The 14,329-nt window shown below is 46.6% G+C and overlaps 1 protein-coding gene across 2 annotated transcripts in view; it reads left to right on the forward strand.

Annotated features, from left to right (window-relative positions):
* The window catches only part of LOC141172260 (sulfotransferase 2B1-like), a 187,174-nt gene that overhangs the window by 81,852 nt on the left and 90,993 nt on the right, over positions 1–14,329 (forward strand). For both annotated transcript variants that reach the window (XM_073656259.1, XM_073656260.1), the window contains exons 4-5: positions 4,220–4,346; positions 4,956–5,050. In XM_073656259.1, coding sequence (XP_073512360.1) covers positions 4,220–4,346; positions 4,956–5,050 — 222 coding nt within the window. The remainder of the gene's footprint in view (positions 1–4,219; positions 4,347–4,955; positions 5,051–14,329) is intronic.

Genomic DNA, 14,329 nt, shown 5'->3' on the forward strand with positions numbered 1-14,329 from the left:
GCTTCCACCGCCCTTGCCGTGTTTCAGCAGAGTTTGCAGCTTCCGGCTCACAGACTGGTGTGTAATGTCTCCACGCTTGGGAACTCTACACAGCAGATGTTGGGAAGGAATTGTGAGCAGAAGAGGGCAGTTGTTGAATACCAGCATCAAACAAGGTCTTCGGTATTCAGTTCAAACTCCACAAATAAGACGTCAGGAGTGGACATGGATGTCAGACATATGTATCATCCTCCAAAACTTTGAGGACTCCACCAAGAAGGTGAGCGGCGATGATGCCATAATTAGCGTCACCATCCCGCTTCTCTGTCTTTTGAAGCACAGAACAATCAAAGAGGATGCATTGCAGGTGGAGCACAATGAGATGGAGCAAGGAGCTGTTGCACAGCTTCTGGATACCTACAGTTGCAATAGAAAACTTCACAGAGCAGATTACATGGGATAACAAGCTTTTACTTCTCAGAACATGAGGTTAAGGAAAAAATGCACAGACACACAGTACTGCACCAGGAAGTAAGAACAAAACAGAAGGTACAAGAGAGACTTTTTTCTTTTTACAATGCAATGCACAAGGAAACTTTACACAACATTGCCATCTACTGTCAGATCAGCATAAAGTTTTCCTTCACACAAACAAAGAAGTCCACAACTGTTGCATATACCAATAGGAACCATACAGGGTGATTACACACAACCCAGCCTCATCTCATCCCAATGTGGATTGGGTGACAATGAGGAAGAGAAGGAGGAAGAATAAGAGCTAGTTTCATGCGCTATAGACGATGCTACCTGCACAACTGTCATACCGTCTGTTCAGCGTGGATGGCCTGAGGGCAGAGAGGAGGAGGAAGAGAGAATGGTCAGTCGTCCTCTTGGTGAGGACACAGAAGACTTGCCTGTTAGCAGTCTGGCATGCATGGCTGAGTTTGTTACGGTGCCTTTCCCATGACCCTTGCGTTCACCAAATTTTGGGGGACAGTCATTACTGGCTGGTGACACTTCTAGACCCACGCAACATGGAGAACTTTATATCTCTTATTCCTGAGGCGGACAGGTCTACAAAAATGGGGCAGTACCAGAAAGCCCTTGTTGCAGAACTATTAAAAAAATTCCCATCTCAAAACGCTGGCAGCAGAGGTCACAGTTCGTTGGACAACCAAGGACTACACGCGAGAGAGACACAACTCCAATCCAGCAGAGGCAGGGGAACACTGTCAAAGTTCTGGGAGAATTTTCTCAGCCCCACCCATCGCACAGGCCCTGAGGTGCGGGGTACTCTCACAAGAAGTGCAAAGTTTGGGAAGATGCTGAGGGAGTACCTTGCTGACGGTGCCAACGTCCTCCGTGACTCCTCTGTGCCTTATAATTATTGGTTATCCAAGCTGGACACAGTATAGTATAGACTATGTTCATGTATACCCCCCAGGGGTAAATGTTTGTCAGCCCATATGCTTAGTGCATGGGTATTACAAGTATAGGAGACCCGCTCCTTTCTAATGGGAACATTTTTTTATAAGGCCATCCTCCACATTTTTTCCAAGGTGCATTGGAGTGCCTCCCAATTTTTGGCAGCCCTTGCATTCACTGCATAGGCCAACACTATGGGAGACCCACTTCCTATTAATGGAAACATTTTTTCATGAGGCCCTTTATGTCTCTTCCAAGGGGCATTGGAGTGCCTCCAAATTTTTGGCAGCCCTTTCATTCATTGCTTAGGCCAACACTATGGGAGACCCACTTCCTAATAATGGGAACATTGTTTTCAGGAGGCCCTCTGACCTCCACGTCTCTTCCAAGGGGCATTGGAGTGCCTCCAAATTTTTGACAACCCTTGCATTCACTGCATAGGCAAAAATAATGGGAGACCCACTTCCTAATAATGGTAACATTGTTTTCAGGAAGCCCTCTGACCTCCACGTCTCTTCCAAGGGGCACTGGAGTGTCTCCAAATTTTTGGCTACCTTTGCATTCACTGCATAGGCAAACACAATGGGAGACCCACTATTTAAAAATGGGAACATTGTTTTCAGGAGGCCCTCCTCTAACTCTCTTCAAAGGAGTATTTAGGTGCGTCCAAATTTTCAAAGGGGTATTGGGGTGCGTCCAAATTTGGGGTAGGACTTGCACTCACTTCATACGCAATAACAGTATAGGAGATCCACTCTTTAGTAATGGGAACAACAAGGCATTGCCGGCTGATGGCTCTCTAAGAATTGTGAGGACCGGCTTATGGCCCTTTAAGAATAGTAAAGGCCGCCTGATGGCCCTATAAAAATAGGCTTTGTGACTTTCAGAGTCCCTCCTTCATAAAACATGAAACAGGATGTATCTGATCATGTCTCACACACCACATGGCCAGATAAGGTTGTAAAATGTTAAAATGACATCTCCCGGTGAATGCATTTGTCACAGTTGAAACCAATGCAACAGTGCAAAAACGCATCAGAATAGCTAGTTGTGAACATAGCCCAAGGTATGGAGGAGTATTTTTAGTTTTGGTTATTTATTTTGACTTATATACAAGTCATTACCATGGAAAGGATGTACCTTACATACATATTTCCCAGGAAAATCTTTTTGGTTTCGTTTTTGTATGTTTTATTGTGAGTCAGTAAAAGTGGCATAATACCTCTGACAACGTTGTTCACAGCAGTGACCTGGGAGTCAGAAATGCTTCCAGGGATCTTCCCCATGCTGTTCCCATGTCATTTGAACACTGTTTCCATCGATTTGGGCAATTTTTAGGCCCCAGCTGATCGTCGGGGGGAGCCGCCTGAAAAATACTCGAGTTTCCCATAGAATTACATTGGGCTCGTTGCTCAGGTTGAGCACCCAAGCATTCCAATTTGTTCGACCCGAGCATCGAGCACCTGAGCATTCTAGTGCTCGCCCATCACTAATTATGATGCATCTAAAGTTCCCCTCCACAGTCCTCCAATACAGGGCACCAACAATGTATGATGCCCCATAATACCCCCACATAGAGTATGATGCCTCCACAGTCATCCCATCCAAATATAATGGCCCCGACAGCCCCATTCATCGTATCATAGCCCAAACAGCTCTCCACATACAGTATCATGGCTACCAAAAACTTCCCACACAAAGTATCAGGCCGCCACAGCCCCTAACACTGAGTGTTATGGCCCCAAATAACTTCTCACACACAGTATAATGGACCCCATAGTTTTCCCTTCCCCACAGTATGATGCCCCCAAACAATATGATTCCACCCACACAGTATGATACCACACAGCTCACACACATAGTATGGTGGCTCCATAGTATAATGACCTCCAGTCTCCAGTCTCCTGCACACAATGTAGTGCCTACAGTTTCACCCTAATACTGTACCTTTCCACAATTTGATGCCTCCACAACTCCCAAGCAGTATAATAACCCATAGCTCCCACACAGTTTGATGGTCTACAGTCCCCACAAAGTATCATGCCTACAGTTCACCCATCTGCCTCCACAGAGTCACAGAGTTTAATGCTTCCACAGCTCATCACACAGTATGATGTCCAGCAGTCCCCCCACATGTACTGATTGACAAAAAAGTACCTACTCATATAGTCCCATTTCAATGATGCATTTTGTTAGTCAGCCATGATTAGCTTCACAGCAGGCGTGATTTAGTGACATGATCATGACTCTGTTGAGAATTAATCTTACAGGCTGAATGGTGGAAAAGGGAGGCTGTGGCTTCCTCCTCACTCATCATTGTATTCAACTGTATCAGTAGCCTAAAGATGTAGATACAGTTGAAATTTTGACACTGGGTGGTGGGTTAGGAGGGTGGTGCTGTTTGGCATAATAGTGTAAGACTACTCCCTAATGCTTTCTGGTGGGCTGCACTAAAGAGTGGGGGAGTGTTTTCTGGTAGTGTAGGCTTTAAAGTGCACTGGGGGTTACAATATACCTTGTCAATGTGATAGGTTCCTACAAAAATGAATGTATAACCTACGTGACAAGCTAATACATTTTAAGGAGGAATAACAAAAGAAGAACAGCATCCAAAGTTTCAAGAAAAGTTGCTGTAGAATGGTTATTTTATGGAAAATTCAACATATAAAAATAACTATATACAGTATATGGTAACGTGCATTTTAAAACTTAATTAATTAATAATAATGCTTAATTACATTTTTAAAATTAAAAAATAACAAGCTGTACTGTGTTATGAAATGCACATTCTTATCGTTCACTTCTTTTTTTTCAGATTATCTACACAATGAGGAATCCGAGAGACATTATTGTGTCCATGTTCCATTTCACCAAGATTCTGAGTATCTTTGAAGCAGCTGAAGACTTCGAGAAATTCATAGATGACTTTATACTGGGGAGGGGTAATATATTTTCTTAAGGGAGTATATATTTAGAAAAATACATTATTTGAAAGATATCTATGATACTACTGGAGACCAAGATGAAGTAGGGGAGCAACATCATACACATGGATAAGGTTCTGCATGTATCTTTCTGTCCTCATCTTACTGTTTAGTATAGAGAACTTTACTGCACCTCTTTCCTGAAATTATTACTTTGCAATTGTCCTGTGGTCATTTCTGGCTTCAATATCCAGACGTTTACTGCCTTTACCTTCTCTACTAATCCAAATAGATAAGGTAAGCATAGGGGAACTTTACATAGTCATGACTCAAATTCATTTATGCCCATAGTTATAGCTACCGCATATAAAAGAAATACCTAAGAGAATATTAGTGCAAATAGTGTAAATTTTTATGTGAGTTTGTAAGACAAAGGTTATGGGCATAAGAGTTATCTAGGGTAAAGTTTGATGCTGAGTATAAAAACATACACCCTAATTTTTGCTTGCTTGCACTAGATGCGTTCTTGCAAAACCGTATCTACAGTTTATAATCAAGTTAATTTAAGTTTTTTTTCTGTGGGCAGAAAATTCTCATCTAAAAGATAAACCATTGTCTTTCTTACAGTTCTGTATGGATCTTGGTTTGAACATGTGAAAGGCTGGATGAAAATGAAAGATGACAGCAGATTCTTCTTTGTTACATACGAGGAGCTCTTACAGGTAGTAATACTGTAGGTCGGCATGCAGCGTCAGTAGGGTTTCTGGTTAGAACTCATTGCCTAGTTGCATGTCTCTGGCATTTATACTCCTCAATATATGGGCATAGTGTAACGTGGGCAGGGGAGGTAGTCATGGGTGAGGTGAACATCATCAGCGCCCCATCACACTACAGGAAAATGGGGGCCTTGGCTGGGTGTGTGTGCTGCTGTTACCTTGGCGATATACCTGTGCAGACCGCATGCTGCCACTTATCATGACAGGCAAGAACCAATTAAAATAGATATGAATGAGGGAGACCAAAGTTCAAATATAAACTTTTCTTTACTGAAGAACAACTTGATACATCAGATAACTGGCACAACCCTTCAAGAATGATTCTTCTGTGCAAAACTAAGGCAGGAACTGTAAAGTTAAATGTGGTGGTAGATTACTTCCATTACATATTACAACAGTCTAGAAAACCATCATGCGAAGCTCCATCTTCTCCTGTGAGGACTGCACAGGTCGAGGTGTGTCGCTACGGCCCCTCACTACTACTCTAAACCCCATGTTGATTTGTGAGCATGGTCGGACTGGGGTGCCTAGGGCCCACCAGGAGAATTGACTCTAGGGGCCCACACTACAGCATCCATAAATGGTTGTATTACTCGTTCATTTTTCGGCCTCTCACACTAAAACATGTGCCTTTTAGCAAACTATACATTGTGTAAAAGAGAACTGTATTGTGTAGTGCACTATATCAAAGTGTTTCTTGTTAACCAACTTATTTATTGTAGTTAACACAATCTGTAATTTACAATCAGTAGCGGTTTTTCTTACACATGGCCATTCCTTGTCCTAGGTAAACCACCCAGTCCCTCTCCAACTTAAACAATTTTCAAAGTGAAGAAAAAGTAATAATCGCACAGCCTCACTGCGCATGCGCTTTAACGTGCTATGTTCCCGGCGCATGCGCAGTGAATCTGCTAATCACAGAGCCTCACTGCGCATGCGCTTTACCACGCTATGTTCCCAGCGCATGCGCAGTGAATCTGCTAATCACAGAGCCTCACTGCACATGCGCTTTAACGCGCTATGTTCCCAGCGCATGCGCAGTGAATCTGGTAATCACAGAGCCTCACTGCGCAGGCGGCCGGACAACTACAAGTGCGCCTGCGTCCCACAATATCAGAGCTGGCCGGGAACAGGATTCAAATACATGGACGGCGCCAGCAGTGAGTGAATGCTGCGCTCACCCTAGACTGAATATGACAAGCACGCCCCTATGACTGAAAAGGCAGGTAGGATATAAGTACATTAAACGTTATAAATTCATTATAGCTGCACCGATTTTCATGAAAACAGCTTGCTAGTGATGTACATTGCACCACTACCAACGCTATGGGGGCAGTGTAGAGGGCAGCTAGGACGTGACAGGTTCTCTTTAAAGTGTGAATGACTTGATGCTGTGGGTTCAAATGCAATACCTGTCCCCGCATCATCCCTGCAGTAACAAACCTACAACTCCCAGCAGGCCCTGAAGGATTAAATCTGACAGTGCATGCTGGGAGTGGTACATATCAGAGGGTAAACCCAGGGCCGGCTCCAGGTTTTTCTGGGCCCCGGGCGAAAGAGTCTCAGTGGGCCTCTTTAACACATACCACGATTCATAATGCACAGATACCGCAGAGAAATATATATATATATAGTACAATCCAAAGATTTCACTCCTTACATTACATGAGCGATATCTATAGTAAATTCCACAATAGCTCAGAAACCGGCGAATTGCTCCACACAGAATACTGGCCAACATATAAGGCCCCATACGGAATACTGGCCCCCATATAAGGCCCCATACGGAATACTGGCCCCCATATAAGGCCCCATACGGAATACTGGCCCCCATATAAGGCCCCATACGGAATACTGGCCCCCATATAAGGCCCCATACGGAATACTGGCCCCCATATAAGGCCCCATAAGGAATACTGGCCCCCATATAATGCTCCATACGGAATACTGGCCTCCATATAACGCTCCATGCGAAATACTGGCCCCCATATAAGGCTCCATACGGAATACTGGCCCCCATATAAGGCCCTATACGGAATACTGGCCCCCATATAAGGCCCCATAAGGAATACTGGCCCCCATATAAGGCTCCATATGGAATACTGGCCCCCATATAAGGCTCCATACGGAATACTGGCCCCCATATAAGGCTCCATACGGAATACTGGCCCCCATATAAGGCTCCATACTGAATACTGGCCCCCATATAAGGCTCCATACGGAATACTGGCCCCCATATAAGGCTCCATACGGAATACTGGCCCTCATATAAGGCTCCATACGGAATACTGGCCTCCATATAAGGCTCCATATGGAATACTGGCCCCCATATAAGGCTCCATACAGAATACTGGCCCCCATATAACGCTCCATACAGGATACTGGTCCCCTTATAAAGCTCCATACAGGATACTGGCCCCCATATAACGCTCCATACAGGATACTGGTCCCCTTATAAAGCTCCATACAGGATACTGGTCCCCATATAACACTCTATACAGGATACTGGTCCCCATATAATGCTCAATGCAGGCTGTTACCCCCCACATAATGCCCCATACAGGCTGTCCCCCCCCCCTTATAATGCTCCATGCAGGCTGTCCCCCCCCACATAATGCCCCATACAGGCTGTCCCCCCCCTTATAATGCTCCATGCAGGCTGTTCACCCACATAATGCACTATGCAGGCTGCCCCCCCCCCCTTATAATGCCCCATGCAGGCTGTTCCCCCCCTTATAATGCCCCATGCAGGCTGTCACCCCTCCTCTTTATAATGCCCCATGCAGGATGTACCCCCCCTCTTTATAAGGCCCCATGCAGGATGTCACCCCCCCTCTTTATAATGCCCCGTGCAGGATATCACCCCCCCTCTTTATAATGCCCCATGCTGGATGTCACCCCCTCTCTTTATAATGCCCCATGCAGTATGTCACCCCCTCTCTCTATAATGCCCCATGCAGGATGTCATCCCCTCTCTCTATAATGCCCCATGCAGGATGTCCGCCCTCTCTCTATAATGCCCCATGCAGGCTTTCACCCCCTCTCTCTATAACGCCCCATGCAGGATGTCACCCCCCCTCTCTTTATAATGCCCCTTGCAGGATGTCACCTCCTCTCTCTATAATGCCCCATGCAGGCTGTAACCCCCTCTCTCTATAATGCCCCATGCAGGATGTCACCCCCCCCTCTCTTTATAATGCCCCATGCAGGATGTCACCCCCCCTCTTTATAATGCCCCATGCAGGATGTCACCCCCACCATATTATGCCCCATGCAGGATGTCACCCCCCATATTATGCCTAATGCCTCCATACATTAAAAAAAAAAAATCAAACACTCACCTCCCTCCTCCTCACCTGCTGCAGCTGCTTGGGTCCGGACTCTGGCGTCTTCCCGCTCTGTGACGGCTCAGGGGAGCGCGCGGTGGAAAGACGTCACCGCACCCTCTGACCTGAGACGTCACAGGGAGCGCAGAGCAGGAAGACGGCGGATCTGCGGAGACACGGGGAGAGGTAAGTATCCGGCTGACGGGGCCCTGAGCAAGACGCCGCTGACACCGCTCTCCTCCGCCCATAGCCCAGCAGGGTGCGTGACCGCCAGTGGGCCGCCCTGCCTGCTCAGGGCTCCGGCATTTGCCCGGGTGCGCCGGATGCTGACGCCGGCCCTGGGTAAACCACTCAAATTATTATTATTTTACATCTTATTTTAGCAGTGCAGTGTGTATATACAGATACTGAGAATTACAGCCAGTATACAGGACATGAGAATTGGTTCTATCCAGTGTATATACTGTATATACAGAATAATACATACACAGAATTACGCCCAGTATAGAGGACAGAAGTGGTACTCTGCAATATATATATATATATATATATATATATATATATTGTAAATACAGACACACATTATACAGTATATACATATACGCTGTGTTCAGGAATATAGAGTGGAGCAGTGTATATAATATATAATGTATAGATATGGCAGTGAATAGAATGTGGATTCCACACCATATACGCAGCACCATACTATCTGACCGTCTCTACGCTATATACTGTGTATAGTAGCATATATAGACTCTTGCTGCATCTGTGTACACACCCTCCATGCACTTAATAGCCCTCTGTGTCTGTACTTGTACACATACTGGCTGGTGACCGGTTCATGCAGTGTTATGTGCAGACCCTATTTAGTGTATAATGATTGTATCATACAATATAAGCACATTTTATCATTTACCTTTCGTGTCTCCCTATTTCCTCATAGATTGTAGCTTGCGGGCAGGGCCCTCGCTCCTCTTGGTATCTGAGTTATGTTTATTCTGTAATGTCTTTATTGTCTGTACAAGTCCCCTCTGTAATGTAAAGTGCTTTTTTAATAAATTTGCAAAAATTTCTACATTTCTGGGGGTTTTTTCAGTCAAGATGGGGTGCGGAGTGTACTTTAATGAGAAAAATAATGAACTTTTTAGAATTTACCAAATGGCTGCAATGAAATATAGGAGGCCAAATGCATTGTATATGTCATATAGGAGGCAGAGAGTGCGGTCTGTTTGTCATATATGAGGTAGAAAGTGCGATCTATACATCATATAGGAGGTATGAAATAGACAGCACTCACCAATGGATGCCAAAAAAAGATCCTTTTATTTCAGATTCAGCATACAGACGTTGCGGCTGGTTCAGGGGTGCGGGGTGAACCATACTGGACCCTTGGTGGTGCTGTTTGTGCACGAACCAGCCGTCGTCCTTTTTTCACCCCTGAACCCCTGAACCAGCCACAACGTCTGTATGCTGAATCTGAAATGAAAGGATCTTTTTTTGGCATCCATTGGTGAGTGCTGTCTTTTTCATACTTCCTTGGACATTTGATTAACACTGCTTATTTAGACATTGCACCTCCTGATGGGGATAGCCGAAGGCTAAAAAACCCGTCATAGAGGTTTTTTGACTAAACAGGCAAGATTTGGGAACTGGTGCCGGCATACTTCACTTCTATCATCATATAGGCCCCACACATGACATATATCGCACTCTCAGCCTCCTATATGACGTACAGACCGCACTTTTGGTCTCCTATAATATATCTATCTATATAATTGTCTTATCCCGTCTGTCTGTCTTTCTGTCTGTCTGTCTTTCTGTCTGTCCTGGAAATCCCGGGTCGCTGATTGGTCCGGCCGCGGCCAATCAGCGACGCGGCATTTCAGAAAAACATGGCGGCCATTAGCGGCTCATGTGTGGCACGGAGGTCAGCGGCGATGCAGCCGGGAGATGCAGCCGGCTGCTCGCAGCATGAGTCCCCCGACCGCAGGCGCCGCTGACCTACATGCGGCTATCGTCGGAAGATCAGCGGCTACGGCCGCTTATCTCCCGAGGACAAGTGTGATGCCCCTCCCCTCCTCTCCTCTCCCCTCCCCTCTCCTCCCGTCCCTCCCCCCGCTCGATCGGGACCCCGGCACCCGGCGTCATACTTACCCCTCCCCTCCTCTCCCCTCCCCTCCTCTCCCCTCCCCACTCCTCTCCCCTCCCCACTCCTCTCCTCCCGTCCCTCCCCCCGCTCGATCAGGAACAGGCACCCGGCGTCATACTTACCCCTCCCCGTGCCTGCGCGGCAGCTCCTGTGTCTTCCGCTGCAGCTCTGTGACGTCTCAGGTCAGAGGGCACGGTGATGTCTTTACACCGTGATCTCTCCTGACCGGTCACAGCGCACAGCGTGAACATGCTGGCTACGCTGAAGTCCCGAGAAGCAGTGAGGTGAGTATTGGATTTTTTTTTTTGTATGGGGCCATAGGGGACCTGCATGGGGCACTATGGGGGGATGGGACATCCTGCATGGGGTATTATATAGGGGGGATGTGACCGCCTGCATGGGGCATTATATGGGGGGAGAGGTGACATCCTGCATGGGGCATTATATGGGGGGAGAGGTGACATCCTGCATGGGCCATTATATGGGGGGAGAGGTGACCTCCTGCATGGGGCATTATATGGGGGAGAGGTGACATCCTGCATGGGGTATTATATAGGGGGGATGTGACATCCTGCATGGGGCACTATAGTGGGATGTGACTTCCTGCATGGGGCATTATATAGGGGGATGTGACATCCTGCATGGGGTATTATATACGGGGATGTGACATCCTGCATGGGGTATTATATACGTGGGATGTGACATCCTGCCTGGGGTATTATATGCATGGGGTATTATATACGGGGGATGTGACTTCCTGCATGGGGCATTATAAAGGAGGGTCGGGAGACATATGCTAGAATACCCGATGCGTTAGAATCGGGCCACCATCTAGTACTTTATATATCAGGCTGAGTGTGTTGTATACGTCATATAGGCCCGCACTCTCAGCCTCCTATATGACATACACTGTATATGTCATAAGAGGCCAAGAGTGTGATCTATATTTCACATAGGAGGTAGAGAGTGTGATCTATTATGTCATATAGGCCCCATATATAACGTATACCGAACTCTTGGTCTCCTATGTGACATACAGACTCTCGGCCTCCTATATGGCATAGAGCTCTTTCACACATCCGGATATTTCCTGTACTGGAAAAACCAGTACCAGAGATATCCATGTCTGTGTGGCATACGTGTGCTACATCAGGATCACACATACCATACCGATGCCTGGGAATCAGCGGTGCAGTTTGTGCTGTTCCCAGGCACCGGGTGCTGAAGGAATCGCTCATCAGTGTCCCCTGCCGGCGCTGCAATCAGTGTTAGCAAGGGACAATGAAGAGACAATGTTGAGAGTAGTATTTACCTCCAAATGTCTCTAAAACCTGTAAAAATAATACTAAAATTAATAAAAAACATTATACTCACCTGGCTTGAAGTGACCACACACGCTGAGGAGCGGAGGAGAATGACTTGTTGTAGCGAGCGGGCCCCCGACCTGTGCTGAGCTCAGTGAGCGATGTTCTGTCACTCAGTGAGCTCAGCGTAGGGGCCAGCTCGCTGCAGGGAGTCATTCTCCTCAGCGTGTGTGGTCGCCTCAAGCCAGGTGAGTATGTTTTCTTTATTATATTTACAGGTTTTGGAGACATCAGGAGGTGAACCTACTACTCTCAACATTGTCCCTTGCTAGCACTGATGGCAGCGCCGGCAGGGGACAATGATGAGTGATTCCTTAAGCACCTGGGAACAGCATGAACTGTACCGCTGATTCCCAGGCGCCGGTATGTGTCACACGGACGACACACGCATGTCATCTGTGTGTCATCAGTGTGCACGTGTGTGGGACGTTTTTTGGCCTGTGCAGTGTATAAAAAAACTGACATGTCAGCATGTTTTGCCCATGAACACATGGCCCATTAAAGCACTAACATGTGCACAGACCCATTCATTTGAATGTGTCTACGTGTGTATGTGTTTCCGGTGTGGAAACTGTCACCACATGAACTAGAAACACAGATGTGTTAAAGACCCTTTATAGACTATATATGTCTTATAAGAGGCCAAGAGTGTGATCTATATTTCATATAGGAGGTAGAGAGAGCGATATATAGATCATATAGGCGGTGACTCCATAAATGACTTATACCGCACTCTCTGCCTCCTATAGTCTGTACTTTACTTTATATAGGAGGCCGAGTGTGTTGTACATCATGTAGGCCCGCACTTTAGGCCTCATATAAAATGTATACCGCACTCTTGGCCTCCTATATGACATATAGACTGTATATGTCATAAAGAGGCTAAGAATATGATCCACATTTCATACAGGAGGCCTAGAGTGCAATGCATAATGTATAAAATAAATTATATTATTGTTGGCCAATGCTGGGAACACTCACCCATAAAATCTTTATTGAATATTTGGCTCAGCGCACTTGACTTGAAATTGAAGCAGTGAGAGCTGTAGGCCTGCAGCCTTGTTTCCAATTCCATGCCTGGTTGGGGAGTTGAACTGTAGAGTGCTGCAGGTCACCGTCCACATATCCAGCCCCGGAGCAGGTATAAAAAAGCCGAGTCAGAGCAGGAGAGAAGAGGGCGGTGCGCCGATGCCGCCACCCGGTCCGGAGCGGAGCCAGAGTTACTACAAGGGAGCAGGCCAGGGCAGGCAAGGAGCCTGGATGGGACCGTATAAGAAGCCTGGGAGCAGGGAGAGCAGAGCGAGACATGGGCTTCGGTGGCGCCGGTGTATCAGAGGCTGGCCCTGGAGCAGAGAGAGAGTACTGCATACCGCGGCCGCGGAGTATCAGAGGCCAGAAGAGAACAGCGTCAGCGTCAGTGTCACCGGACACCACACCACAGTCTGCCAGCCAGTGGGAAAGCAGAGCGCGGTGCATGTCACCACCCAGAAAGAACTTCCGTCCTCTCAGTGTCACGGACTCACGTGGTAAGTATGCGGCATGCACGTCACTGCAAGCCCGCTGTCATCAATGAATGTGCCGTGCGCGCGATGCTACATTTGCTTCAGCCGCACTTTTAAAGTGCCAGCACTTTTAAAGGGCCCCCGCCACCAATTTTCTCACTCTCATATCGGGGCCCACCGGGAAATTTCCCGATTTCCCGCCAGGCCAGTCCGACCCTGTTTGTGAGGACCTCACTGGTTCAGGACAGTCGATACGACTACTCACTACTACTTTCAGAGTCCATTCGATGACGTCCACACACTCTGCTGTGGCACTGCATCTTTAGCTCTCCATAGGAGAATTTGCGTGCCACTTCAGCAACACTCCTGCTTCTTCTCTTCTATAGATAATTGTTTCCTTAAAACCCACTTGCCTGAGATAAGGAATCCTTCCTTCTGCTTAGTCCTTTTTAGGACTCCTGATTTTCTGGTCACCTGAGCAAAGTTCTATCCCTTTAATTAGGCTTCCTGACCTGCAATGCTCCACTCCTTTAAATAGGCCTTCTGGCCTGAGATAAGGACCTCATTCTCTTTGTCTTCACTAGGTCTTCTACCTATGATCCCGAATTCTGCTGCCACTTAATCCTTGCTTTCCTTCAAAACGTACTTTCTGGTATAGTGATCCCTCTCTTCACAAATAAACACCTGTTACAAAGCAGGTTTACAAGAAACTAGACCATAGGTCTGTTCACTTCTCAATGCTTCGTCTATCTAACTTATCAACAGGAAACTGCATCTGATTTTGCCCATAACTCCTCCCGTCCTGGGCTAGCCCCAATATTTAATGAGAAAATAGAAGTTCCAGTGGAGTGATTTAAAACTCTCATTTAAAAAGTGTACTACCA

Source organism: Phyllobates terribilis, unplaced genomic scaffold (assembly GCF_046119375.1).
Source record: "Phyllobates terribilis strain yellow unplaced genomic scaffold, ASM4611937v1 Scaffold_12__6_contigs__length_324123572, whole genome shotgun sequence".
Taxonomy (NCBI): Eukaryota; Metazoa; Chordata; class Amphibia; order Anura; family Dendrobatidae; genus Phyllobates; species Phyllobates terribilis.